Source organism: Chiloscyllium punctatum, chromosome 11 (assembly GCF_047496795.1).
Source record: "Chiloscyllium punctatum isolate Juve2018m chromosome 11, sChiPun1.3, whole genome shotgun sequence".
Taxonomy (NCBI): Eukaryota; Metazoa; Chordata; class Chondrichthyes; order Orectolobiformes; family Hemiscylliidae; genus Chiloscyllium; species Chiloscyllium punctatum.
This window is the reverse complement of record NC_092749.1, coordinates 75,495,630-75,521,505: the sequence shown is the minus strand read 5'-3', so window position 1 is coordinate 75,521,505 and position 25,876 is coordinate 75,495,630. Positions and strand designations below refer to the sequence as shown.

The following is a 25,876-nucleotide window of genomic DNA, read 5'->3' as shown; positions in this document are numbered from 1 at the left end:
AAATAAACTTGCAGGATTATGTAGGTAAGTGAGAAAATGTAGCTGACTGTAACGTTCTCACGTAAGCCAGTAAGGACTTGATTGGCCAAATGGCATCCTTCTGTGCTGTGCAGTGCCAAGAGACAGCCTGTGTCCCGAAGGAAACATCATGCAATTTGAAGTTATTTGCAATATACCAAACAAGGAAATGTAATAATACATCACAATCATTTAAATTTATTTTAAAGATAAACTGCATTACTTCACTTTTAATATGCACATTTGCAACTTCACCTGCTGCTGTGGATAAATTCCTGTCTGATGGCCTCCATATGCTGTCTGTCCTGAGGGGGGACCTTGGCCTGGGTACTGTTGCCCATAAGGATCATGCCTGCAATGGAAGTGTTTTAACGTAAAATCTTAAAAATGTACTGTCCCTAATTGATAAAGTAAATTAACTCGATTGCAAACTAATGACTGCCTTTCATTAATTTAACTAAAAGAAACTGCTGCCCATAATTTCAGTTAAGATAGTTGATCCAGCTTAAATGAAGGCAAACATATAATTTCAAAATAATTACTGTCACCTTTGCTTGGCAAATTGAAAAAAAACTTTTTATACTTACCAAAGTTAGTAGGTAATATAATTACATGGATCAAGACAATTCACATCTGCAGCCAAGCATCTTGATGCAGCATAAATATTCTCAATTAACACTAAATATTTTAGGATGACAGATAAAGTACAAAATTCTTATCTTGCAATCGCTGGACCCATGTATGCTGGGATATTATAAGCATCACAAAAAATGTCCACCTAAAAAAGGTGGAGTGTTTATGAGGTATTGTCACCAAATTAAAAATATCGCTGGGTGAAATTAGTGTTTTACACAAATTTACATCTAAAACACTCAAAATGGATGCTCTCATAACAGTGCTAGTCCATAATGTGTTTTTAGCTGGTAAACCTTACAAACCCAACTTGTCTATGCTGACAAGGCTTCCTAAACTGAATTAGTTCCATTTTCCTGCATTTGGCCTATTTACCTCTAAACATTTCCTAGCTATGTGACTTGCCCAAATGTCTTTAAAACGTTGTAATTGCATTTGCCTCTATCACCTTCTCTTGCAGCTCATTCCACATATGCACCACCTCTGTGTAGAAAACGTTGCCCTTCAGGTCTCATTTAAATCTTTCCCCTCTCACTTTTAACCTATGTTCTCTAGTTCTGAATTTGCTACCCTAGGGAAGACACCTTGGCTATTCATGTTATCTATGACCCTTATGATTTTATTAACCTCTATAAGGTCACGCCTCAGCCTCCTATACTTCAGTGTAAAAAAAGACCCAGCCTATACAGTGTTCAGCCTGGAATGAAAGTGTCCCCATTCTCTTGGGGCTGGAAATTAAAGGCAGTTTTACTGAAAAGAGCTTATAGCAACAGTGAAAAAACTGAAGATAAATTGCTCTAGTAATTTATTTCCTATACATAATACATTGTAACATTTGTTGTGTATGGAGCAAAAGTGTCTGCTTACTAAAGTTCAGGTGAGTAAAAAAGCAGGGCAAAAACCTGAATGTCAGAAGCAATGCTACGCTCACAAATGTTTTAAGGATTAATTAAGTGAATATCGAAAGACCATATTTGTTTATAATTACCTTTGTTGGGTGGGGTAGCGGTTTGGTGAGTACATGCTTGTATCACTGTTTGATGACATCATGTTAGACTGACCTCCTGGAGGCCCCATATTGCCTTCAGGACCCATTCCATGTTCAGGCCTAGAAGAAAAAAATATTTTGTTGTCGTGCTTCCGAAATAGTCACATGGTACCATATGCGAGATTATCAATCACAGGTACATGTGAAAAGTACTAGGCTATAGAATAAACTTATTAAAAAATACATTCATGGAATGTGTTGGCACTAGACAGCCCCACTTTTACTGTCTTCAACTATTGCAGTCTCCTGTGGTGTAGTGACAGCCACAGTGCCTTAAAAAAGGGAACTGCAGGATGGGTCAGTAATATAACTCCATGGCAGGATAGCATGTGGCTTGGCAGGGAATTTGCAGGTGCTGGTGCTGTCATGTATTTACTTTCCTTGAACTTCCAGATGCTCATAGTTGTGGTTTTAAGGAAGCTTTGCCAGCTACTGCATTGCATCTTGTAGAACATACTGCTGCTGAGGTGAAGGGAGTAAATGTCTCTGACTGTTCTTTCCAGTTCAGTTTCTGGTCAATGACAACCCCTAGGATGCTGACAGTGGTGCATTCAACTTCAGTGATGTGAAGGCAAGGCCAGGGTGATGATTAGATTCTGTCTTGTTCTAGATTGTCATTGTCTGGTACTTCTGTGGCATGAATGTTACTTACAACTTATTAGACAAAGGCTGGGTGCTACCAGTTTGCACTGCATACAGATACAGGCTGCTTCAATAGTTGAGGAGCAGCGAATGATGCTGAACATTGTGCAAATCATCAGCAAGTATCCTCATCTCTGACCTCATAATCAAGGTAAGATTGAGGAAGAAGCTAAAAGATGCCTGGGCCTAGGATACTATCCTAAAGTGTTTTCATGGGCTGATATGACACCGACTTCCAACAACCACAACCAGCAGCAGAAGAGCATGACTCAACCAACGGAGAGATTCTGCCCACCTCCTTTTGTCCAGGTTCTTTGATGCCATAATTTATCAAATGCTGCATTGATGTCTAGAGCAGTCACTTGCACCTCAACTTCAGAATTCAGCTCTTTTATCCATGTTTGGCCGTGATAAGGTCAGGAGCTGAATGGATTCTGCCAGAACCAAACTGGGCATCACTGAGCATGTTATTGCTGAGCAGATGCTGCTTGATAACGCTGTTGATGACACCTTCCATCACTTAACTAATGATCGAACGTAGACTAATGGCTCAGTTGGGCTTTTCCTATATTTTGTGGTTAAGGTGTACCAGTGCAATTTTCCACAGTTTTGTGTAGCTGTCAGTCTTGTTGCTGTATTGAGACAAAGTGACTTGTGGTGCAGTTAGTTCAGGAGCACAATTCTTTACTATCATAGCCGGAATGTTGTCAGGCCATAGTTTTTGTAATATCTAGTGCCTTCAGCTATTTCCTGATTCCCCAGGAAGAGAATTGAATTGTCCGAAGGCTGGCATCGGTGTTGCTGCGTACTTCGGGAAGAAGCTGAAATGGATAGTTCAATTAGCGTATTTAACAAAAGATGAATGAAAATACTTCAGCCTAATCTTTTACTATACCGGAGGCTCCCACATCACTAATGATAGGAATATTTGTGAAGCCTTCATATCCTTTTAATTTTTCTTTTAATTATTCATTTTGTGGGATGCGGGCATCGCTGGCTGGACAGCATTTATTGCCCAACCTTTGTTGCCCTTGAGGTGGTGATGGTGAGCTGCCATCTTGAACCACTGCAGGTCACCTGCTGTAGGTTGACCCACAATGCCATTAGGGAGGGAATTCCAGGATTTTGACCCAACGACAGTGAAGGACAGTGATATATTTCCAAGTCAGGATGGTGAGTGACTTTGAGGGGAACTTGAATGTGGTGGTGTTTCCATATATCTGCTTCCCTAGCCCTTCTACATGGAAGTGACCATGGGTTTGGAAAGTAATGTCTGAGGATCTTTGGTGAATTTCTGCAGTGCATTTTGTAGATAGTACACACTGCTGCTACTGAGCATCGATGGCAGAGGGAGTGAATGCTTGTGGGTATAGTGCCAATCAAACTGATTGCTTTGTCCTGGATGGTGTTTAAAATCTTGAGTGTTGTTGGGGCTGCACTCATTCAAGCAAGTGGGGAGTATTTCATCACATTCCTGAATTGCGCCTTGTAGAATGGTGGACAGGCTATTGGGAGTCAAGTGGCGAGTTATGTGCCACAGCATTCCTAGCTTCTGACCTGCTCATGTTGCCACAGTGTTTATGTGGTGAGTCCAATTGTGTTTCTGGCCAACGATAACCCCCAGGATACTGATAGTGGGGGAATTCAGTGATGGTAGCACCGTTGAATGCCAAGGGGCAGTGGTTGGATTCGAGATGGTTATAGCCCGACATTTGTGTGGATGAATGTTACTTGCCACTTGTCAACCCAAGGCTGGATCTTTTCCAGATCTTGATGCATTTGAACATGGACTGATTCAGTATCTGAGTCGTTGCAAATAGTGCTGAACATTGTGTAGTCATTGGTGAACATCCCTACTTCTGACCTTATGATGGAGGGTAGGTCATTGATGAAGCAGTTGAAGATGGTTGGGCAGAGGACACTACCCTGAGGAAATCCTGCAGAGATGCCCTAGAGTTGAGATGACTGACCTTCAATAGCCACGATCATCTTCAGGTCTGACTCCCGACCACCGGAGAGTTTGGCCCCTCGTACCCATTGATCCCAGTTTTGTTAGGGTTTTTGGATGTCACACTCAGTCAAAAGCAGCCTTGATGTCAAGGGCTATCACTCTCATCTCACCCCTGGAATGCAGCTCTTTTGTCAATGTTTGGACCAAGGCTGTAGTAAAGTCCAGGGCTGAAGGCCCTAGTGGAACACAAACTGGGCATCACTGAACAGGTTTTTGCTGAGCAGGTGCTGCTTGATTGCTTTGTTGACGACACATTCCATCACTTTACTAATGATCAAAAGTAGGCTGATGGGGTGGTAATTGGCTGGGTTGGATTTGTCCTGCTTTTTATGTACAGGACATACTTGATTAATCTTTCACATTGCTTAATTATCCATCACCATTACACAACTTGATGTGGTAAGATTGCAGGGCTTAGACCTGCTTCATTGTTTGATACAATCCTCAAATGTTTGCAATGCTATCCTCAAATCATATATCCTGGTAACAATCATAAAGACTAGCTGCTGACCTCCCATCACAAATCTTATTAACTGAGTATGGTCAACTTATACCTTTCAATTTTGGATGTAGAAAAAACTGTCAACACCCTTCAGAGTTCTAGACATTTCTTACTGCCTATTTTCTTGTCACCTGTTGTTAATTCATTACTAAGAAAGTTATAGACCTTGATGGTGATAAAAATGCAAGCGTTCTCATAATATTGTTCAAGATCTACTGAGCAACTAATCAGGTGTGGAAGGAAACTGGGATGGCCAGAAGTGAATACTGAACTTGGAACAAACACTTGTCCTAGATTGAATTTCTGGATGCATAGGTCGGGCTGGGTGTTAGAAAGATAATTTTCTTATGAAAAAAAGGAAGAAAACTTAAGCACGACCTGGAAGTAACACACAAGCGAGTCTCAGATTGGATTTCTGGCAGGCTGGGTGGAATGTTCTTCATGTGAGTCGGAGGGTTTTGGATCCTAAGATATTTCTACATCTTTGTGTCATAATGAAGTGGCAGATCCTGCTAACATTTTATTCAATTGAACAAACTTACCACCACATTCAAAGTATGTACTGTAAACAAAAAAATTTCTCTTGGTTTGAGCCCTGGATGAGAAATTCTTAAGGGGTACACATGAAAACTACTTGAACATTCCACATACCTTACACATGAGAAAGAAAAGGCTGCAATTCAACACAATTGTACTTCCCATTCATGTCAGGAAATTGTCCAGTCTAGTACATGGAAAAATATTATCTGCTGTACTAGGTGGTAATTGAGACTGGGTTTAAAGAATACTGTAGTTAGATCTGTTATTTCACCATGCATGCTAAACAATAATAGCAGCATGGTACACAAAGTTGAGTCTGCCCACAACCAATGGATCAGGTCAAATATCGTTGGCCCTATATCATCTAGTCATGAATGGAGAAGAAAACTAAACAACATGAGAAGGCTGCACAACTATCACAATCTTATAACAATTTTACAGACAAGCAAATATGCAATTGAGCATCCATCATCAGATGTCTTGGCTGGTCAAAGGATGGAATAGCTAAATTCCAGAAATGGTGAGAGTAGTTGGAACTTGATATTAACTTAGTTAGCACCAAAAGGCCTCATCAATAAGCTTTCCCTGCCAGAAGAACAGAAGTGGGTTTGCTTGCTGATTTCTAATCTTCAGCTCCATTTACAATGCTTCAGACAAAATATAACTACACAGCTAAATTGGACAATAGTCAAGCCTGGGTTGGTAAGTGACTAGCATCTAGTAACCACATCAACAAGTGATGGACAATGATCATATCTAACTTTTTCTCTCATTCAATGGCATTACCCTCACCAGCAACATCCTAGTGTCAATTTTGACCAGAAATTGAAGGGAACCAGTCATATAAATTGTTTGGCTACTAAAACCGGTCAGATGCTGGACATTCAACCACTGACCTTCTAACATCCCACACTTTGCCCACCACTTAAAAGGCATTTGAAAAGCATGATAAAATACTGTCCACTTGCAACAACACTTAAGCAGAGACTCACCACTGAAGATGGAGGCGACTATTTCATCAATTGAGCCAAACACTAAGCTGCCCCATCTTGGTATGGTTTAAATGTGGACTACAATATTTTCAATGTGTTAAGTATTCTTTAACAGCACTTCTTAAAAAGGCAACAGGTGCAAGGGAACACCATCACCTCAAAGTTCTCACTCACCATCTTGATTTCAACATATTTTGCTGTTTTCTCATTGCTGGATCCAGATCATGAAAATCTTTACATTGCAGCATTATGGAAGAACAAAAGAATAAAAATTCATCCTTGTTTTAGATCAAAATATTGATCATAGGAATTTACCTTCGCTCATAGCTGGATCCATACGCATACTGCTGGCGCTGACCCACGTTCAAGTTAACCATTCCTCCTGATGGTGTACGGTTGTACAGGTCCTGCATCCCACTGTTAGGCATTACTCCAGGGGGCATAAAAGGATCATTACTTCCAGGCACTATTTTAAAATAGGTCAAGAAAATAGTTCATGATGACAGATATAATCAAAATAGTTTGTGTGTTGCTAATGCTGGAAAAATGACCATAAACTATTTCCATACATTTATCCCTATATACTCCAAAAAAAGATACATCGGGTACAAACGATACTCCAGGACAGGCAGAATTGTTATATTTTCAAGTAATTTCAACAGCCTAAATTAGCCATTATGTAGTTTTTGACCTTATGTCACAAATAACATACCTCACCAGCAGCAAGTAACAATTGATTTTACCTCCCTCAACATACAGATTTATAGGAATGCAGAGCATCTTAGTCATTATTTATATGCACTGCAATTCTTTCTTAATAAAAGAAATGTACATGGCAATAGATGGAGTACCGTATCAACTATCAGTTAAGGATAAAATGAAAAAAGGAATTTTAATTGGCTATCTACCTTTCCTCATACCACCAAAGGGATCCTTATTGGGTTCGTATGACATTCGACTCATCATTTCAGGCATATTCATCCCCTGTTGGTATGGAGCGTTTGGTGTCATAGAGCCCCATTTCTGGAATGCTGGATCACTCACGTCGGAGAAGGGATCCTGCACACTGATTGCATTATTCCTGCTTGGGTTAAAAATAGAAGAAGCTGAAATTAATTGTGAACTGATACAGACCACTAAGTTCAGACTAACAAATTAAGGGAAAAGAAAAATGACTTATTTTCAATGCTTTAAATCGCTTCATGAGCTCTGAATTTCATGGGGGTTACATTTGATTTAGATGGGTGCATCACAACATCATCAGAATGACAGTGAATTATGAGTACGGGCTACAGGGACCAGGTGTGTATTCTTAAGGGGTGATTTGAATTATTGATGAAAGAAATTGATTGACTAGATAAAGAAAAACCTTTTCCTCAATGGTATGGGAGTCCAGAATTAGGGATATGACATTAACATGAGAGTTCGATGGTTCTGAAACAATGTTTGGATGCACTTCTTGGCGCAAAAATTAAGGAAACCTGGAGCCTACTTTGCCAGAAATCTTTGAGGTTAAGTCAATTGAAGACTTCAAAGCTGAGATTGGTAAGGTTTTTTCATCAGGCAAGTTTATTAGGGTCATAGAATCAAGACAAATAAATGAAGTTAAGGTAGATAAGATTAGGATTTACCACGATCTGGGAAACTGCCTGAAGTTTGAATGGCCTATTCATGTTGCCTTTTTCCCCAAGTTCTGATGGGCAATTAAAAACGAGTATAATACTTCAGCTCATTGTATTTCTGAAGGAAGAGTACCAAAATCTGACTGTCAGGGAAACTGAAGTTTAAATAAGTTTTGTTCAATTGGACTGCCTTTGCCAAGGTACATTTGGGAAAAAGGTATTAATAGCAAAAGGCACTTCTGCCAATGGGCAGAAAAAGAAGTGACAATATCAAAAAAAAATTATAGGACTCTACTCATTTTCATAGAACTATGTCTTGTGTTGGGTAATTACTCTGTAGCTCTGACTAAGGCTGTGGAAAGGTTCCAAGGCTCCGACTGCTCACCTTTTCAAATGTTAATTGACTGAATGGACACAAGTAGCATTCATAAAAGACACTAGAGAGTATAACATGAAACACACTGAATCTTTGCCAGTGATCCATTAGATCTTTGCACCTTTAGTGTAGTAGGAATTAGTTGCAAGTGGCTTAATGTGTCATTTGGCATAATGCCATAAGTTTGTACACTCAGTCAATAATGCCCGAATGAAACTGGAAAATTGCTTTGATATGGTTTAACATCCAGATAGAAACAGATTACTGAGAACTCATTTCATCTGTCTTCAGAGAAGGAATTCGGTGATCCCAACCAATACGGGGATCACAACTAAAATTCAACAATACTGCTGAAATTAGCAATCCGATGACATATGTTATGAAGCATAATGGTCAAATTTTTAAAATGGAAGAATCTGCAGGTATCAATTGAACATAATGTGATTAAGTATGCTCTGGGCCACAGGTCATGAATATTTTAGAATTGAGGAGCTCTTTAAACAAGAAAATGTCAGTACAACTTTGTCTGTGTGTACCCTATTCATTGTTATACTGTACTACTCTGTAGAGGTGGCAGAATATTTCCAAACTGCCAAGTAAAATTTAGGCATGAAAACTTGATGCCCATCCATGTTTATTTTTAAGTTAAGAGTAAAAAAGATTGTTCAAAAGTCAGTTCACATGAAAATTATTTTTGCTTGTTCTAATATTTTGGCTTATTGACACAAAGACAAACACTTGACATGTTTCATTCAGTTATTTGCTCAATTCACTTTTTCAACAGATAGGGTTTACAGTATCATTTTATATCGTAGAAGTGAATATAATAAATTATGATCGAAAAACTACAGGAAGTGCTATTGAGGGAGGTGGTGGTTTTGTGGGGACATGACTGGACTAGCAACCTACAACCCTAGGCTACTGTTTTGTGAACGAGTTCAAATTCAACATGGCAGATCATGAAATTTCAATTCAATTTAAAAAATGTGGAAGCAAGATCTGGCCTAATGGCAACCATCACTAATTGTTTAAAAAAACCATCTGGTTCGCTAATGCTATTTAGGGAAGGGAATCTGCCATTTTTATTTGTTCTGGCCTATATGTGATTCCAGATCCACAACAATGTAATTGACTCTTAACTGACTTTTAGGCAATTAGGGATTGGCAAAAAAATGCTGGCCTAGTTAGAACTTCCCACATCCTCCAAAATAATCAAAATCTTAGAAGATCCGTATTGCAAAGATAGTTCTTTGAATATTCACTACTGATGGGTAAAGTGTGCTACAATCAGTAAATTCAGGTCTCCCTGAATCAAGTTACTTTCCTCAATTATACCAAAAATGAATTAAACATCACTTGGATTTCCTTTTCGGCAATTAACTCCTCTTCTATATTATTTTACAAGCTAATATAATTCACCAGTGACAAAGCATTCCTTACAGAAAGAAATTTTCCCAACCTTTCCCTGCACTTGCAGTGATAATCTTAAATGGTGATCATTTTTCATTGAATTCTCAATTAGAATCATGAAATCTTACAGAGCAGTACACCATTCAACACAATGTGCGTGTGCCAACTCTTTGAAAGAGCTACCCGATTAGTCTCACACTCTTGCTCTATTCCCATACTGCTGCAAGTTGCTTCTTTTCAAGTTTATAGTATGTTGAAAATTACAACTAAGTCTATTTCCAATACCATATCAGCCAGTGCAATTCAGATCATAACTTGCAACAATTAAAGCAAATGGTTTTTCCTTATTTATTTAGTCCATAAAACTCTTCAATTTCCAGATCAAATAACTGTGCAAAATCTTCCTCACTAACATTTGTGTTACAACTGGGGAACTGTCTCCTAATCTACACAATCAAATCTGACAGTCAGATTTGTCTTAAGACATCCACTTTTCCATTTATTGTCACTTCCTATTGAGTTTACAGGAGAAAGACAACAGGGATGGCACCAGTGTCAGGAATGACTGGCTTTGGGAATCCTCAACATTCGATTCTCGACTCATGTAGTATCACGACTGGAGGTTACACATCGGCAAATCTCCTGCTGATTGTCATCAACCAGTCGATGAATCCGTACTCCTTGGAAGAAGTACTAAGGATAGTAAGGGCAGAGAACATACTCTGGGTACAGGACTTCAACTCAATCAAGATGGACTTGGCAACAGCACCACTGATCAAGTTTGATTTGGATGAAGGAAGCTAATGTACTGTAGCCAAGTTTGCAGACTACTGAAAAATAGGTGGAAAGGCAAGTTGTGAGAGGGATACAAATAGTTTACAGAGAGATACTGATAGGCTAATTGTGTAAAATATTGGCAAATGGAATATAATGTGTTCATTTTGGAAATGTACTGATTAGAACCAGGTGAATGGTATTCACTATGAGATCCTTGATTGAGGTTGTTAACCTGGTCCAATCAGGAAAGCCCTGGCTGACTGATATAAACAGGAGATTCAGAGTCTCTTCAGTTTAGGGGACTGACTCTGTGCTGGCTGGTGCTACAGTCAGTATGTTACTGTTGGTGTGAGGGAAACCTGATTCCTGAACTGGCTGAATCATTTAGCCAGTTTGTTAACTGGCATTCCTTTTAGTGAGGACTGATTGTTAAACTCCTGATGCACATAATGTGTTTCAGGTGTAACTCAGTTCTCATCAGGGGATTGTTGTTTCCCTGGCTGGTTACAGCCTGTGTGTTACTCTTTTCTCTTTTTTTTTGAGAAAAGAACAATGTTCATTTTGTGGTAGGGCTTAGCCCTTGGACTCTAGTTTTCTTTGCTTTTCGTGTAAGTGTCTTCACTGTTTTTGGTGGTTGGACTGAGCCCTTGTGGAAGAAATACATTTCACTAGAGAAGCTGTTCCTGTGGGGAGGCCTAGCCCTGGGACTGGGCCTCTGAAGATTGAACACCTGTGTGTGCGTGCTGGGAGGTGAGCAATTGTTGTATCCTGGAGTTTGGTTGAAGACCTTGCCTTCAGGAATGGACCAAACCCCTGTGAGTTAACCGCACCTGTACAATGTACTATGTTCCTGTGAGTGGGCCTGGTTTTCCAAGGCTGGGCCAGGACTCCACAGAGACTGAACACCTGTGCTGTGGGGTGTGTATTTGCTGCCTTCGGGAGTCGACTCTGCCCTTGGTTGTGGATCCTTTTTTTTCTAGCGGTGGACTCCATTTTGGACAATGCACCTTGTAAACTGGAGTGGACTCCATTCCTGGGAATGGACTTTATATTTGAAGACTCTATATTTGGACTGTGGACCAGAAAGGACTCTTTTTATGTAATTAACTGTTTTATGGTGTTTGGGTCTATCAGCTGCACTGTCTTGTGTGTCTCTGGGTCTGGCAGGTCTTACTGTGAGCTGGGAGGCTCATGGGTTGTCCTGAAAGCTGTCACCCTGAGATCCGGAGGGTGGTTAGGCCATCCTGTGAACCTGAAGGTTGGTAGGCTGTCCCGAAAGCTTGAGGGTGGGTAGGCCACTCTGATGCCAGTCACCCTGAGAGCCAGATGGTGGGTAGGCCGTTCTGAGCGCTGTCGTCCCGAGAAGGGGTAATCGGGACGGGCTGTCCTAGAAGTGGTCGAAAGGTGTGTCAGACCAGCCGAGAGCCAGAAGGCACGTATGGGGCAGACTGAGATCCGGAAGGCTTGTGGGCTACCCTGCACGCTGTCGTCCCAGGGAAGGGGACGGGCTGTCCTAGAGGTGGCCGGAAGGTGTGCCAGGATAGCCCACTGGCCGGATGGCGCATCGGGGTGGGTGAGAGCCCAATGGTACGTAGGGGCAGACAGAGAGCCAGAAGGCGGGTAGCTGTCCTCAGTGCTGTCACCCCGGGCAGGTACCGGGGCGGGCTGCCCCAGAGGTGGTCGAAAGGTGCTGAGGGTGGTTAGTGAAGCCGGAGGGTGGGTAGGCTGTCCTGACCGCTGTCACCCTGGGCGGGTACCGGGGCGGGCTGCCCTAGAGGTGGTTGAAAGGTGTGTCAGGGCAGACCGAGAACTGGAAGGGGCATGGGGTGGACCGAGAGCCGGAAGGTACATAGGGCGGGCTGTCTTAGAGTGGCCGGAAGGTGGGAGGGACGGGGACTTGCTGGGTCTGTATTGTACACTGTTTATGTAACTGGGTCATTGTCACTGACCTTTATATGTGGAACTGGGATTTGGGGTTTGTGCTCATCTCCCTGTAAACTGGTTGAGTGGTAGGGTTTGGTGCCTAGCTTTGCTGCTCCTCTCCCTTGTAAAATTGCTGTTGTAAACAGCTGTAAATGTTAACTGTGTTTTGTAATTTGGTTAATAAAAAAAAATAAACAGGGGACTCACCGACACCCTGGAGTTGTTCAGGGAGAGGTGGGCGCCGCAGGGAGTGGAGTGCATTATTTCCCCCTCCAACTCTATTTTGATTTAGTCCTTACCCTCCCCTTCACTGTTTTGATCACACAGCATTGCCCTGTGGTTCGAAGGGCACTGCTCGTCACTGGCCACTTGGGTGTTTTTCCTATCTTCCTGGTGGTGGAAACTGAATAAAGATTCGTGCACTTTGTGTCTTTTCACTGTGTCTCACACCTGCACACACACACCATAGGTGCTGGGGAAAAAATAAGCACTACCGCAGTTAGGTGGTAGTGTGGGGGTTTAAAGAAAAGAAAACAGGAGATTGTGGGTTGAAGGGCAGTGCTTGTCACTGGTCACTCGGGTGTTTTCCCCATTTTTTGGAGAATTGGATCAGTGTGTGCACACGTGCAAGGACTCTCCCAAAAAAAATAAACAGGAGATTCAGAGTCTCCTCAATTTAGGAGACTGACTCTGTGCTGGCTGGTATTACAGTCAGTATGTTACTAAAAAAAAATATAATCAGGGGATTCACCGACACCCTGGAGTTGTTCAGGGAGAGGTGGGCACCGCAGGGAGTGGAGCGCATTATTTCCCCCTCCAACTCTATTTTGATTTAGTCCCTGCCCTTCCCTTCACTGTTTGATGACACAGCATTGCCCTTTTTTGTGAAGGGCAGTGCTTGTCACTGGCCACTCGGGTGTTTCCTTTCTTCATGGTGGTGTAAACTGAATAAAGATTCATACACCTTGTGTCTTTTCACTGTGTCTCACACCTGCACACATATACCATGGGTGCTGGGGAAAAATAAGCACTACTGCATTTAGGTGGCAGTGTGGGGGGATTTTTAAAAAATAAGCAAGAAAAAAAAAGCTGGAGTGCCAGACACCTTGTTCACTCTGAGAGCTGGCTCTGGAGGGAGCTGGACTTGTGTGTGTGTGTGCAAGGACTCTCTCCTTGACTGTGTCTGAGGGGAAGGGGACTGTCCCTGGACCAGCTGCCCCACAAAAAAAAATAAACGGGCTGTCAGAGACACTGCTCACTCGGAGCTGGCTTTCAGGGAGCTGAATTAGAGTGCAGGATTCTCCATTTTTTTTTGTCAGGGATGGGACAAAAAAAATTTTAAAAATATATAAACAGGGGATTCACCGACACCCTGGAGTTGTTCAGGGAGAGGTGGGCACCGCAGGGAGTGGAGTGCATTATTTCCCCCTCCAACTCTATTTTGATTTAGTCCCTGCCCTTCCCTTCACTGTTTGATCACACAGCATTGCCCTTTGATGTGAAGGGCACTGCTTGTCACTGGCCACTCGGGTGTTTCTTTTCTTCCTGGTGGTGGAAATTTGAATAAAGATTCGTGCACCTTGTGTCTTTCACTGTGTCTCACTCCTGCACACACACAATATGGGTGCTGGGGAAAAAAAAAGCACTCCCAAAGAAAAAAAATAATAAACAGGGGATTGGGATTCGAGGTTTGCCCTCTTTTCCTTATGGTTTTACGCTGGGGTTTGGGGGTCTGGCTTTGCCACCCCTTTCCTCTGTAAATTGCTGTTTCTTGTAAACTGCTGTTCGTTGTTAACTGTTCATTTGTAATTTATACTGGCAAATAAAATTTAAAAAATACATAAACTGGGGATTCAGAACCTCTTCGCTTCAGGGGCTGACTCCAAACTGGCTGACCACAGCTGGTGTACTGTGCACGAGTAAATAAAGGGTGACTTGGTGGCGGTATACCAGCCTCTGTGTAGTTATTTCAAGAAGACAGAACAAAAAAACCTATGTAAATAGAGAAAAACCGTAGAGAGCAACAACAGAAAGGAACTTGGGGGTACTTGTGCAGCAAGCATGGTAAACCAGCACACAAGTGCAGCAGATAATCAAGATGGCTAATGGAATGCTGGCTGTTATTTCAAGGAAGTTGGAGTATACAGTGGGGAAGTCTTGCTGTAATTGCATAAAATGCTGGTGAGGATACATTAGGAGTACTGAGAGTGGCTTTGGTCCCCTTTTTAAAGGACAGATATAATTTCATTGGAGGCAGTTTAGAGAAGGTTCACCAGGATGATTTGTTGTTTGGACACATTGTCTTGTGAGCAAAGGCTAAGCAGTTTGGGACTCTATTGACTAGAATTTAGAAGAATAGGGAATGTGCTAACTGAAACATGTAAGATTCTTAAAGCTAAAAACAAATAACTGCTGATACTGGAGATGTGAAACATAAAACAAAATGTTAGCAAAACTCAGCAGGTCTGACAGCATCTGTGGGGAGTAAGCAGAGTTAATGTTTCCAGTCTAATGACTCTTAATCAGAACAAAGCACTATTTAATTGGTGATTTAAATGATCTGATGGTGAGACCATGTAGTTACTGATTGTGGTGCTGAATGGCCTGTTTCTGCACTAGAGGGATTCTATGAACAAACTTATTAATGTACGAATGGATCTTCATCAACAGCTGCTTCTGAGCAGAAAAGGTGCTTTATAAGCAAGAGTGAAAGCCTTTCTTCCTGTCCGTCTCTGCCTTTCCCTCAACATCAAAAGTCAATGACTGATGAAAAGGAAACTTGGAAAAACCGCTACTCATTGAGAAATCAAGGCCCTTCCAAGTTTCATTACTCCTAAGGAAAAAGGACAACAGTAGAATAGTTGGGACTCTGGTTTCATCCTTGCAACTCCAGGAATCTATATACTTTAAACTGTCTATACCTTACTGTCAGTATAGGCAGCCTCCTTATCTCTGTCTTTTTTTTTAAAAGCTTACCTACATTAAAGTGCATTTTCTTGTTATAATAAAATGCCATAGTCACTCAAGTAAATCTTGGAATTGGCTCTCTATTTTTGATAACTTGAATTGAGCTCTGGTAGCTGCAAAAAGAAAGTAGCAACTAACCAGGAGAGGGCACAATCACCTCTCTTCACCTAGTTGTAAAAACAGAGTGAATGTTTCAAGGCAGTCATCCTTCTTCAGAACGGACAGCATCTAGGAAAAAGCGATATTTATCTTGAGGACAAAGGTGGAGTATAGGAATGTGTGGATAGGTTGACATTGAGTTCTGAGACAGAGGTACACTGAATGTTAACTCTGTTTTCTCCTCAGACACTGCCAGACGTTCTGACTTTCTCCAGCAATTTTGTTTTTGTTTCAGATTTCTACCATCTGCAGTTCTTTATTTCATTTTCATTCCCTCAAATCTCCATTGTTCCAAGAAGAATAACCCAAATAACCCCAGCTTTTTCAGCCTAGCTTTGTGGCTAAAATTCCTCATCCCTGGACCTATTCTGATATATCTCCTTTGCATTGAATCAAGCACCCTGAAATCCATCAAGTGCAGGAATCAAAACTAGATGTAATACTCTAGCTGTCCTAAGCAGAGTTCTACAGTGTTTCAGGATAAATTTTATGCTTCTATACTCAATACTTCTAGTAATAAAATGCAAAATCCCAAACGCTTTATGAACTGTTCTTACTATATTCTGATACCTTCAAAGGTCTCTGCACATGAACTTTCCAGCTCCCTTTGTCTCTGTACATTCCTTAGAACTGCTATTTAATATTTATTGTCTGTCCTTATTGCTTTTGCCAAAAGGCATCACCTCACATTTATCTTTATTAATTCCATCTGCCACTTGTCTGTCTGATACGTCATTTTATCTGTGAACCATTGCAATCCACTGGTATCTTGTCAGTCACACCTTCAACTGTAGACAGAAGGGAAGAAGGAGCTCAATAGTTCTCTATCACCACGCCCTTAATATATGATAGGCAATGGCAATCTTCACAAAAGAATCGAAGGAACTCTTGGTTCCCCAACACCTATTGGGAAATCTACAAAGATCAAGTCAGGACTGCGATGAGTACCCAGATGAGTGCAACCCCACGACACTCAAAGGCTCCATATCACCTAGAACAAAGCATTCCAGTTGACTAAACACAAAAAATCCTGTCCTGAACAAAGTTACTGGACCCAGAATGCTAACCCTGATTTTTCTCCACAGATGCTGCCAGACCTGCTGAGTTTTTCCAGTAATTTCTATTTTTGTTCTTCTGTATCCAATTGATTGCCAATCACTCAATGCCTTCAATATTCATACCTTTTACTTTAGAATCATAGAATCCCTACAGTGTAGGCACAGGCCATTCAGCCTACACCAAACCCATAACCCTGCATTTCCCATGGCTAACCTATCTAGCCTGCAGATCCCTGGACATTATGGGCAGTTTAGCACGGCCAATCCACCGAATCTCCACATCTTTGGACTGTGGGAGGAAACTGAACAACCTGGAGGAAATCTACACAGACATGGAGAGAATATGCAAACTCCATACAGACAGTCACCCTAAGGCTGGAATCGACCTTAGGCTGCTATTGACTGAGCCACCATATTATTGACTACAGTGTGAGTTATTAACAAGATGTAAGCAGCAACTCACCAAGGTCTCCTTCGACAGGAGGAACATGTTAACATCAGTTACAAGTTCTCCACCGATGCACACACCATCTTGGCTTGGAAATATGTAACTGATCCCTTACTGTCATTAGGTCAAAATCCTGAAGCTCCCTCTTAATAGCATTGATGTTGCTCAAACTTGTTGGCTTGCAGTCACCTCAGGACCATTAGGGATGAGAAAAAAGATTCTACTCTTGACAGCACGTAATGAACAAATAGAAAAAAAAACTTACTGAAAGGCTGTCTAGCTCATGGTATTAGCAGCTCAAATTAGTGATCAATTTGACATCACACCTCTAAAGATCAGCTTAATGCTTATAATAAAGGTTCCACTTTTTCTGTTTTGGAAAAATAATCAATTTCCTATTAAGCAATATGCACAGTAAAAGTTTTGATGTAATGTTTTCTCATACCTGTTACCCTGAATAGGTGTCATTTGTCCAAGCGGTGTTGAGACAGGGGTTGGTGGTTTCAAATCTCCGCTTTCTGCCAACGAGCTGCTTGTGGACTGAGGTGTCTGCGGTCCTTGCAAGGAACCTGAACCTGCTATAAAAACAGAAGTCTTAGTTTTATATTTTAAATGGCATTTGTGAACCTATTAATTGATTTGAATGGGGATGTACTGTGAGCGAGCAAACAAATGAAGGAATCTATGACACACATATTAAAATATTTTGAATTTTATTATTTACTGTTACTCCTTATTGATACTAAACATGTAATTAATTCCACACTGCAGCAAAAACTAATGGAAGAAATACTCAACGGAATAAAGCTTTTTCCAGATGTGCCAATGTAATCACCAAAGTAAACATAGGAAAGCATGCTCACATGCTTCAGACAACATAATCAGCTATCACACTGAGAGGATAATTTACTCAAAATGAACTCTCTGTTCCAGTTTCAGGATTTCACTGTCATGAGGCCAGCAGTTAATCTGTATTGATCAGCGGTCAATTAGAGGAAATATATTGATATTACAAACCCCCTTCCATCTAATTTATCTTGCTGTGAGACATCCCCCAACTCAATACATTGACATTCCTATGATATCACCTGTCGGTAAACAATAGACAGTGTATTGTTGCAATTCATTCTGTCAGGCGGCAACAGGGATTCTACAACTGACTGAGTTACACGGCATGGAAACAGATTCTTTGATCTAACTTGCCTGCGTCGACCTGATCAGGATACAGAAACCTACGCAAAAATGAACGAGTGCTTGTAGAATAAGGTGACAAAATGGACTTTGTAATACTGCAAACTTCAGAACTTTAATAACTGTTCATAGTTTGAAAGAAGCAGCAATAACTCTGTCAGAAATAAATTGTTAATGGACAAGGACAAACATATACAAGAACTGAAAGCAATTAGCCATATCTAGGAAAAGGATGAGGTGATACCATATGAACAAAGCTGTTTTAACAACTGCTTGATTAATGGCTACCTTATGCCACAAGGACAAATGATTGCCCTGCATAAGAATTTAAGGATTGAAGCACAGAAAAGCTGTGTCTTCAAATGGACGAGTCAATGCCAAATGTAACAAGGAACATGGATGCTACTTCTGATAAGAAAGCAAGCTGCAGACTTAATGGTTCCAGAGGAGTAGCCCAAATTGTGGTTGAAAGAATCATTAATAATGTCACACCACAAACTTGAAGGATGGAACATTGTATAAGAATTCAACTCCAGAATTCCTCAGGGGCAGAACTTGGAAGAATAACACTATACAAGGATCAAAGCCTGGACATCCAGAGACAGATACAGTTGGTTGGAATCGTAGCTAAATTTCACCATTAATTGGACAATAGCCAAGTTGAGTTTTGAGGTTTAGCTTTCTTATTTGAGGAGTCTTATCTTGGTTGCTACATGCAATGAAGTTTAAATAATTGTTCTAGTATTTGATTGTGACATTTCCCGATAAGTAGCCAAACTAAAGATAGCTAATGATGATTTACCCACAACAACTTGTTAGCAAGTTTACACCAAGTATGGCCACTTCAGCATGTAATTAGAGTGCTTGTATTGACCATGAATTTAAACTTAGTAAGAGCTAACAATGTTTTAAAGATGCTGACAAGGAAGAAAATTACCGCCAGCAATCAATTGCTCCCTCCAATTTTCCTTTTCTCATATTAATTAATAGGACATGGGTTTCCATGTATCTGTTGCATTCGTTTTCCTTAGTGGTAGCAGTCTTGGATTTGGAAGATGCTGTCTAAAGGTCCTTTGTGAATTTTCATCATGTGCATCATAAAGCTAAAACACACTGCTGCTACTGAGTGTTGATGTTGGAGCGAGTGAATGCTTGTGCATATGGTGCCAAACAAGCTTCATGAGTGTTGTTGGAGCTGAAACCATTTAGGCACGTAGGAGTTTCCCATCACATTTCCGACTTGTGTTTTGTACATGGTGGACAGGTTTTGGGGAATTAAGTGACAAGTTACTCACAGCAGGATCCTAGCCACAATATTTGTATGGCTAGTCCAGTTCAGCTTTTAGTCAATGGTAACTCCAACTAGATTGATAATGGGGGATTCAGTGATGGTAAAACCATTGAATATCAAGGGGTGATGATTAGATTCTTTCTTGTTGGTGACAGCTATTATGTAGCACTTGTGTTGGATTAATGTCACTTGTTAGTCCAAATCTGAAGGTGGTTAGACCTAGCACACTGCCCTGAGGAACTCCTGCAGAGATGTTCTGAAGGTGAAATAACTGACCTCCAACAATTACAACCATTTTCCATCATGCCAGGTATCACTCCAACCAATGGAGACATCTCACTCCCCCCCCCCCAAGCCCCGATTCTCATGGGCTCCAATTCAGACAGGGAACAATGATGCCATTCTCAGTCAAATGCAGCCATGAGGTCAAATGCTATTATTCTCACCTTGCCTCAATTCAGCTTGTTTGTCCAAGTCCAGAGCTGAGTGGTATTGACAAAACCCAAACTAACCATCAGTGAACAGCATTTGCTGAGTAATAGCTGCTTGATAGCACTGTTGATGACACCATCCATCATAGTCATAGAGATGTACAGCTTGGAAACAGACCCTTCTGTCCAACTCATTCAAGCTGACCAGTTATCTTAATCTAATCTAGTCCCACCTGCTAGTGGACTAGGATAACTAGTCAGCATGGATGAGTTGGACTGAAGGGTCTGCTTTCAAGCTGTATATCTCTATGATTATGATGGATGGTGTCATCAACAGAGCTATCAAGCAGCTATTTATCCTTCTAACCCTTCTAATCCTATACCCATCCAAATGTCTTTTAAATGCTGTAATTGTATCAGCCTGCACCACTTCCTCTGGCCACTCATTCCATATATTCACCACCCTCTGTGTGAAAAAGTTGCTATTTAGGTCCCTTTTATATTTTTCACCTCTAACCCTAAATCTATGCCCACTAGTTCTGGACCCCCCAACTAAAGGAAACGACTTTTTCTATTTATCCTATCCATGTCTCTCATGATTTTACAAACCTCGAAAAGGTTTTTTCCTCAGCCTCCAATACTCCAGGGAAAACAGCCCCAGCTTTTTCAGCCTCTCCCTACAGCTCAAACACTCCAACCCTGGCAACATCCTTGTAAATCTTTTCTGAACCCTTCCAAGTTCCATAACATCCTTCTGACAGGAATGAGACCAGAATTGCAAGCAATACTCCAAAAGCGACATAACCAATGTCCTGTACAGTTGCAACATGACCTCCCAACCCTTATGCTTAATGCTCTGACCAATAAAGGAAAGCATACCAAATGCCTTTGTCACTTTCCTATCTATCTGTGACTCCACTTTCAAGGAACTATGAACCTGCACTACAAGGTCTCTTTGTCCTGCAAGACTCTCCAGGACCTTAGCATTAAGCATAAAAGTCCTGCTCTGATTTGCTTTTCTAAAATGTAGTACCTTGCATTTATGTAAATTAAACTCCATCTGCCACTCCTCAGAACACTGGCCCATCTGATCAAAATCCCAATGTACTCTGAGGTTCCCTTCTTCTCTGTCCACTACACCTCCAATTTTAGTGTCATTTGCAAGCTTACTAACTATATCTCCTATGTTCACACCCAAATCATTTATATAAATGATGAAAAGTTTGGACCCAGCACTGATCCTTGTGGAACACCACTGGTTACAGGTCTCCAGTCTGAAAAGCAGCCCTCCACCACCATCCTCTGTCTTCTACCTTGGAGCCAGTTTTATATCTGAATGGCTAGTTTTCCTTGTATTCCATGAGATCTAACCAGTCTCCCATGGGGAATCTTGTTGAATATCTTACTGAAGTTCATATCGATCACATCCACTGCTCTGCCCTCATCAATCCTCTTTGTTACTGCTTCAAAAAACTCAATCAAGTTTGTGGAGCATGATTTCCCATGCTCAAAGCCATGTTGACTATCCCTATTCAGTCCTTGCCTTTCCAAATACGTGAAAATCTTGTCCCTCAGGATTCCCTCCAACAACTTTCCTACCACCAACGTCAGGCTCACCGGTTTACTGACAATTGTCAGTTTACTGACAATTGAGAGGTTTTCCTTCAAGAACCATCAGGTATTAGCCAAAGGTTTTTCGGTTTTCAAAACTTTTCTCCAAAAGGGAAAGTTCTTTTCTCCCTTTAAGTGGTGCCTTCATACCCTCCAGAATTGACACTCAGTATCAACAGTGTACTATCTACAAGATACACAGCGAAAATTCACAAAGGCTCCATTGACTGCATCTTCTAAAACCAAGACTGCTACATTAAGAAAAACAAGTGCAGAAAATACATGTAAATTCATTTTTTATTAATTAATAACAGAAAAGGGATTATATTGAAGGGTAAATCAGCATATCAATCAGTTTTATTTTTTTTAAAGCAACCCTGTTTTCATAATAAATCTATCATTTTGTCATTTATGAAAAGCATGAGTGACCTCATTCTGGGAAGAATTCTTTAATAGCTATCCCTTCTTCTCATCCTAAGAAATGGACTTGTACTTGCTGTTTTCTTGACCTCTTTGTGGATGTGCAATGGCTATTTCCTGAGACAAAAGATTATGTTTAAACTTCTTCAAATTCAACAGATCTTTGCCTGGTCCCATCTTGGTCTATCTGCTTCTGGAGAGGTGAACCACAGAAATTCAACTTTTGCTCATCCATGCATCATGGCAGTCCTGGTGTCAATTGTAAATGCAAATGGCAGACACTTACGTTAAAGCTTGTCAGTCCCATTTTGCTCACCTCGTCCAGAGAGGATCCTAACACGTAGTCAACTTATTTACATTAATGGCCAATTAAGATCAATTATCAGATGCCAACTGGAATTTTCAAACATACTACAACACTGAGAACAGTCCACATTTCCTAAAGATAGCTTCCCTGATGAGATGTTTCCTCAACAGTATGGTGCTGGAACCCCAATTTAACCCAAATGTTTGGGTTTTGACCCAAAGTCCAAATTTCTGGACAATCCTTGTCCATGGACACGAACTGTGCTTAGTATTCTTAGTTTGGTTGAATTAAGATGTAATGCAAGTTTAACTTGATTTTCTTGCTTTTGAGTCCTGCTTTTCTAGAATTGAACTCTCAGTGCTTTATCAGAGTTTGCAACAGCTTTGTTAACCATTACCTTTAGCGATTTCCTGATTCAAATTTAGCGAATCTTTGAACTGCAAAATCTTTTCATGCTGCTTGCTTATTTGAACTCTTATTTTCCAGTCGGTAGTCTCATTATATTGCTTTTGAAAATGCATCACATTTATCTATATTAAAATACATTTATCATTTGCACGACCACCACTAAGATTGCTCATATCCTCTTGTACTTTCTGGCAATCCCTCCATATTTATTATAATTCCAAATTGACATTGTTTGCAAACATCGACATGGGACTTCCAATTTCCAAGTTAAATTACTAATGTAAGTAATGGAATCTTGCGTCCAATTCCAATACAGCTGACTGGCTGTGCACTATGCAGAATGACTGGTAAATCCTATATAGGATTGAGCTTCTGCTGGAGTTGTAGCCATATACAGCTAGTACAGGAGGGAGATTAATTGAGGCTCAGGTCACTTAAGGCTGGAGTGAGGCAACAGTGGGTGACGTAGAAGTGGACAGTAAGCAAGCTAATGTTTAAATAGGTATGCAGCCTTCCAACCTATGGTGCTGTGCTGTGCAAATTCAACATATGATGAGTGGACTGCTTGAAAATTGCACTGAAAATTGAAAACAGGTCTTGAATGGCTAATAATATTTTCTAAATATTGCTAATGTGTATTCTTGGCAAATGTATTTATATCATCCAGTATGAGTGAAATTGAACATTTAGCATGCCATATTAGTTGGCTATTTAGTGGTTGAAAACATAGTGCTTTGTTGTAGATTTTCAAAACATGTCTTTTGAGGAGGAGAAAGAAAATTAGGGGAAATAAAATAGTCAAATTGGGTAACAATATTATCACATCTACTGACTATATGACGCAGTTATTGCACAAATTCTGAGTGACTCTTATAATCTCTACAAACAGTACTGTTATATTGTGCACCAACCCAAACAAGTCACAATCTAGGCCTGCTTTTATTACTAGTTTATGAAATCAGGACCATCAGCAACAGCCCTCACTGATCCCTGTGCCAGCAATCCAGCGACCGTGAGCAACTGCACTGTTTATTTCATACTGAACATAAACAACAGACTAACTTTAAAAACAAATTATGTACGCATAAAACTCCCTGATATAACACATCATTCAGGAAAAAAACTTGAGAAATTATTCCAGTTTAAATTTCATAGCTAATAAAAAGCCTGCATTAAAACAGAAATCGTTTGAAAAGCTCAGCAGATCTGAAAGCGTCTGTGGAGAGGAATCAGAGTTAACGTTTTGGGTCCAGTGACTCTTCCTCACAGCAGTTCTGAGAAAGGGTCAATGGACCCAAAACATTAACTGTGATTTCTCTCCACAGACGCTGCCAAACCTGCTGAGTGTTTCCAGCAATTTCTGTGTTTGCTTCTGATTTCCAGCAGTTCTTTCAGTTTTAAAAAGCTTGGATGTCTTAACTATATCAAGTTTAAAAAAATGATTTTATCATGACGTTTTCTCTGAAAACTTTATATGCTGGATGGTCACATGGCTATGCTTCAAATCGCACCAATCATTTTAAAACTGACAAACCCTTGCAATTTGTAATAAGTATTTCTTGGCTGAATTTGCTACAGGTAACTATTAATGCAGATCTGAAACTACAATGAAATGCAACTCAGCAATTTGGGGTAACTTGATCAGTATGCTCTCCTGCATGACGGGGTGCAATATAAGTCAACAAAACATCTAATTAGGCGACACAGGTTTTTACACAATGTATACGGAGGAGAAAATACACATTCATAGAAAATTCACAACAATTGCTGCTGTTTATCTAATACAGTAGACGAATGTGGCTGGTTTTATACAATCTCTCTCTTTGAAGCAATATATTCAAGACATGCTCGGAAATTAAGAGATTCAAAGTCAAGTTGGTGAATTGCAGCATCTGCATATGTTTTCTGTGATAAAAAAAGGATTAACTTCAAATGAGTAGGTGACTATAAAATTCATGAAAACATCAGCTATTTGTTCTGTTGAGTTCATTGAATTGAATACGAATTCCATGTGTATACTGAAGCATGGTCAGATACAGCAAGTGTCAGTATGCGTTGCGAACAAGGATACAAAGCACACATTAACAATCTCCCTCGACTCCATAGCAGAAAACCACTTTACAGAGCCAAAATAACCCAACCTACTGCACCTGCAACTCATAACACATTAAACATTAACCTATTTCCAATCATGTAAATTTGCTGAGTGTGCAAATGCTCTTCATAGTGGTCTGTAAACTTTGTTATCACAGGGGCTAAACAATGTGACACCTTAAATCTTTGTTCGAATATAATTCAACTTTTCTGAAGATGTGAGTGTCAAAGGAAATATAGTTTATAAATATTCCATTTGCAATGTTCTTGCCTGAAGTCTGGGAAGAAATTTAAATGTACACACACAAAACTATGGTTTTCCTTCAGGTGATGTTCCGTGCGCACCAACCATGTTGTCATTATCACTTGCCTGAAATAAAATAGTCCTTTGATCCATCATTGTAGTATTACACATTGCCACCCTTCCTTTTGACTAAAAACACTTGGCTGTATTGTTGCCTCCCATATCCATGTCCATATTTCCTGGATACTTGAATCCCTTTGTTCAGCTTTCTGCCTCACCACAGTACAAAACAGCTCATACCAAAATCTCAAAGTATATCCTAAATTACAATTACAAAGGCAAATTAATCTCCTAGTCCTCCTTGACCTGTCTGGAGCCAGGGACATGAGTCATCACATCATTCTCCTTTACCACTCCTTCATTTGTCATCCAACAAATGGGGACTGCGCTCACCTAATTCCCTAAATATTGCAGAGAATCATCTGAAATGGCTTTTCTTTTTGTTCCTGCACCAGGACCTCTTGTGATCCACACAGGTTTATCCTGGACCTCTTCCTATTTCTTCTCTATATTCTACTCATTGGTAACATCATCTGAAAACACAGCACCAATACTCGATAGCACACTGATGACACATACAGGACGTTGACTCCTCTACTGTCTCTAAACTGTCAAACTGCTGGTCAAATACCAGATGAGTAAATATATGGAAGACCAAAGTGATTACCTTTGATCTCTGCTACAAACACCATT

The 25,876-nt window shown here is 40.5% G+C and overlaps 1 protein-coding gene across 13 annotated transcripts in view; it reads right to left on the bottom strand.

Annotated features, from left to right (window-relative positions):
* Nucleotides 1–25,876, bottom strand: part of arid1b (AT-rich interactive domain 1B) — a 590,298-nt gene that overhangs the window by 37,319 nt on the left and 527,103 nt on the right. For 7 of the 13 annotated variants that reach the window (XM_072581056.1, XM_072581062.1, XM_072581061.1 and 4 more), the window contains 5 exons: nt 17,572–17,704; nt 7,295–7,470; nt 6,702–6,852; nt 1,640–1,759; nt 274–370 (listed from right to left, as the gene is read on the bottom strand). In XM_072581056.1, coding sequence (XP_072437157.1) covers nt 274–370; nt 1,640–1,759; nt 6,702–6,852; nt 7,295–7,470; nt 17,572–17,704 — 677 coding nt within the window. The remainder of the gene's footprint in view (nt 1–273; nt 371–1,639; nt 1,760–6,701; nt 6,853–7,294; nt 7,471–17,571; nt 17,705–25,876) is intronic. The other 6 variants (XM_072581057.1, XM_072581064.1, XM_072581066.1 and 3 more) reach the window with 3 other exon arrangements.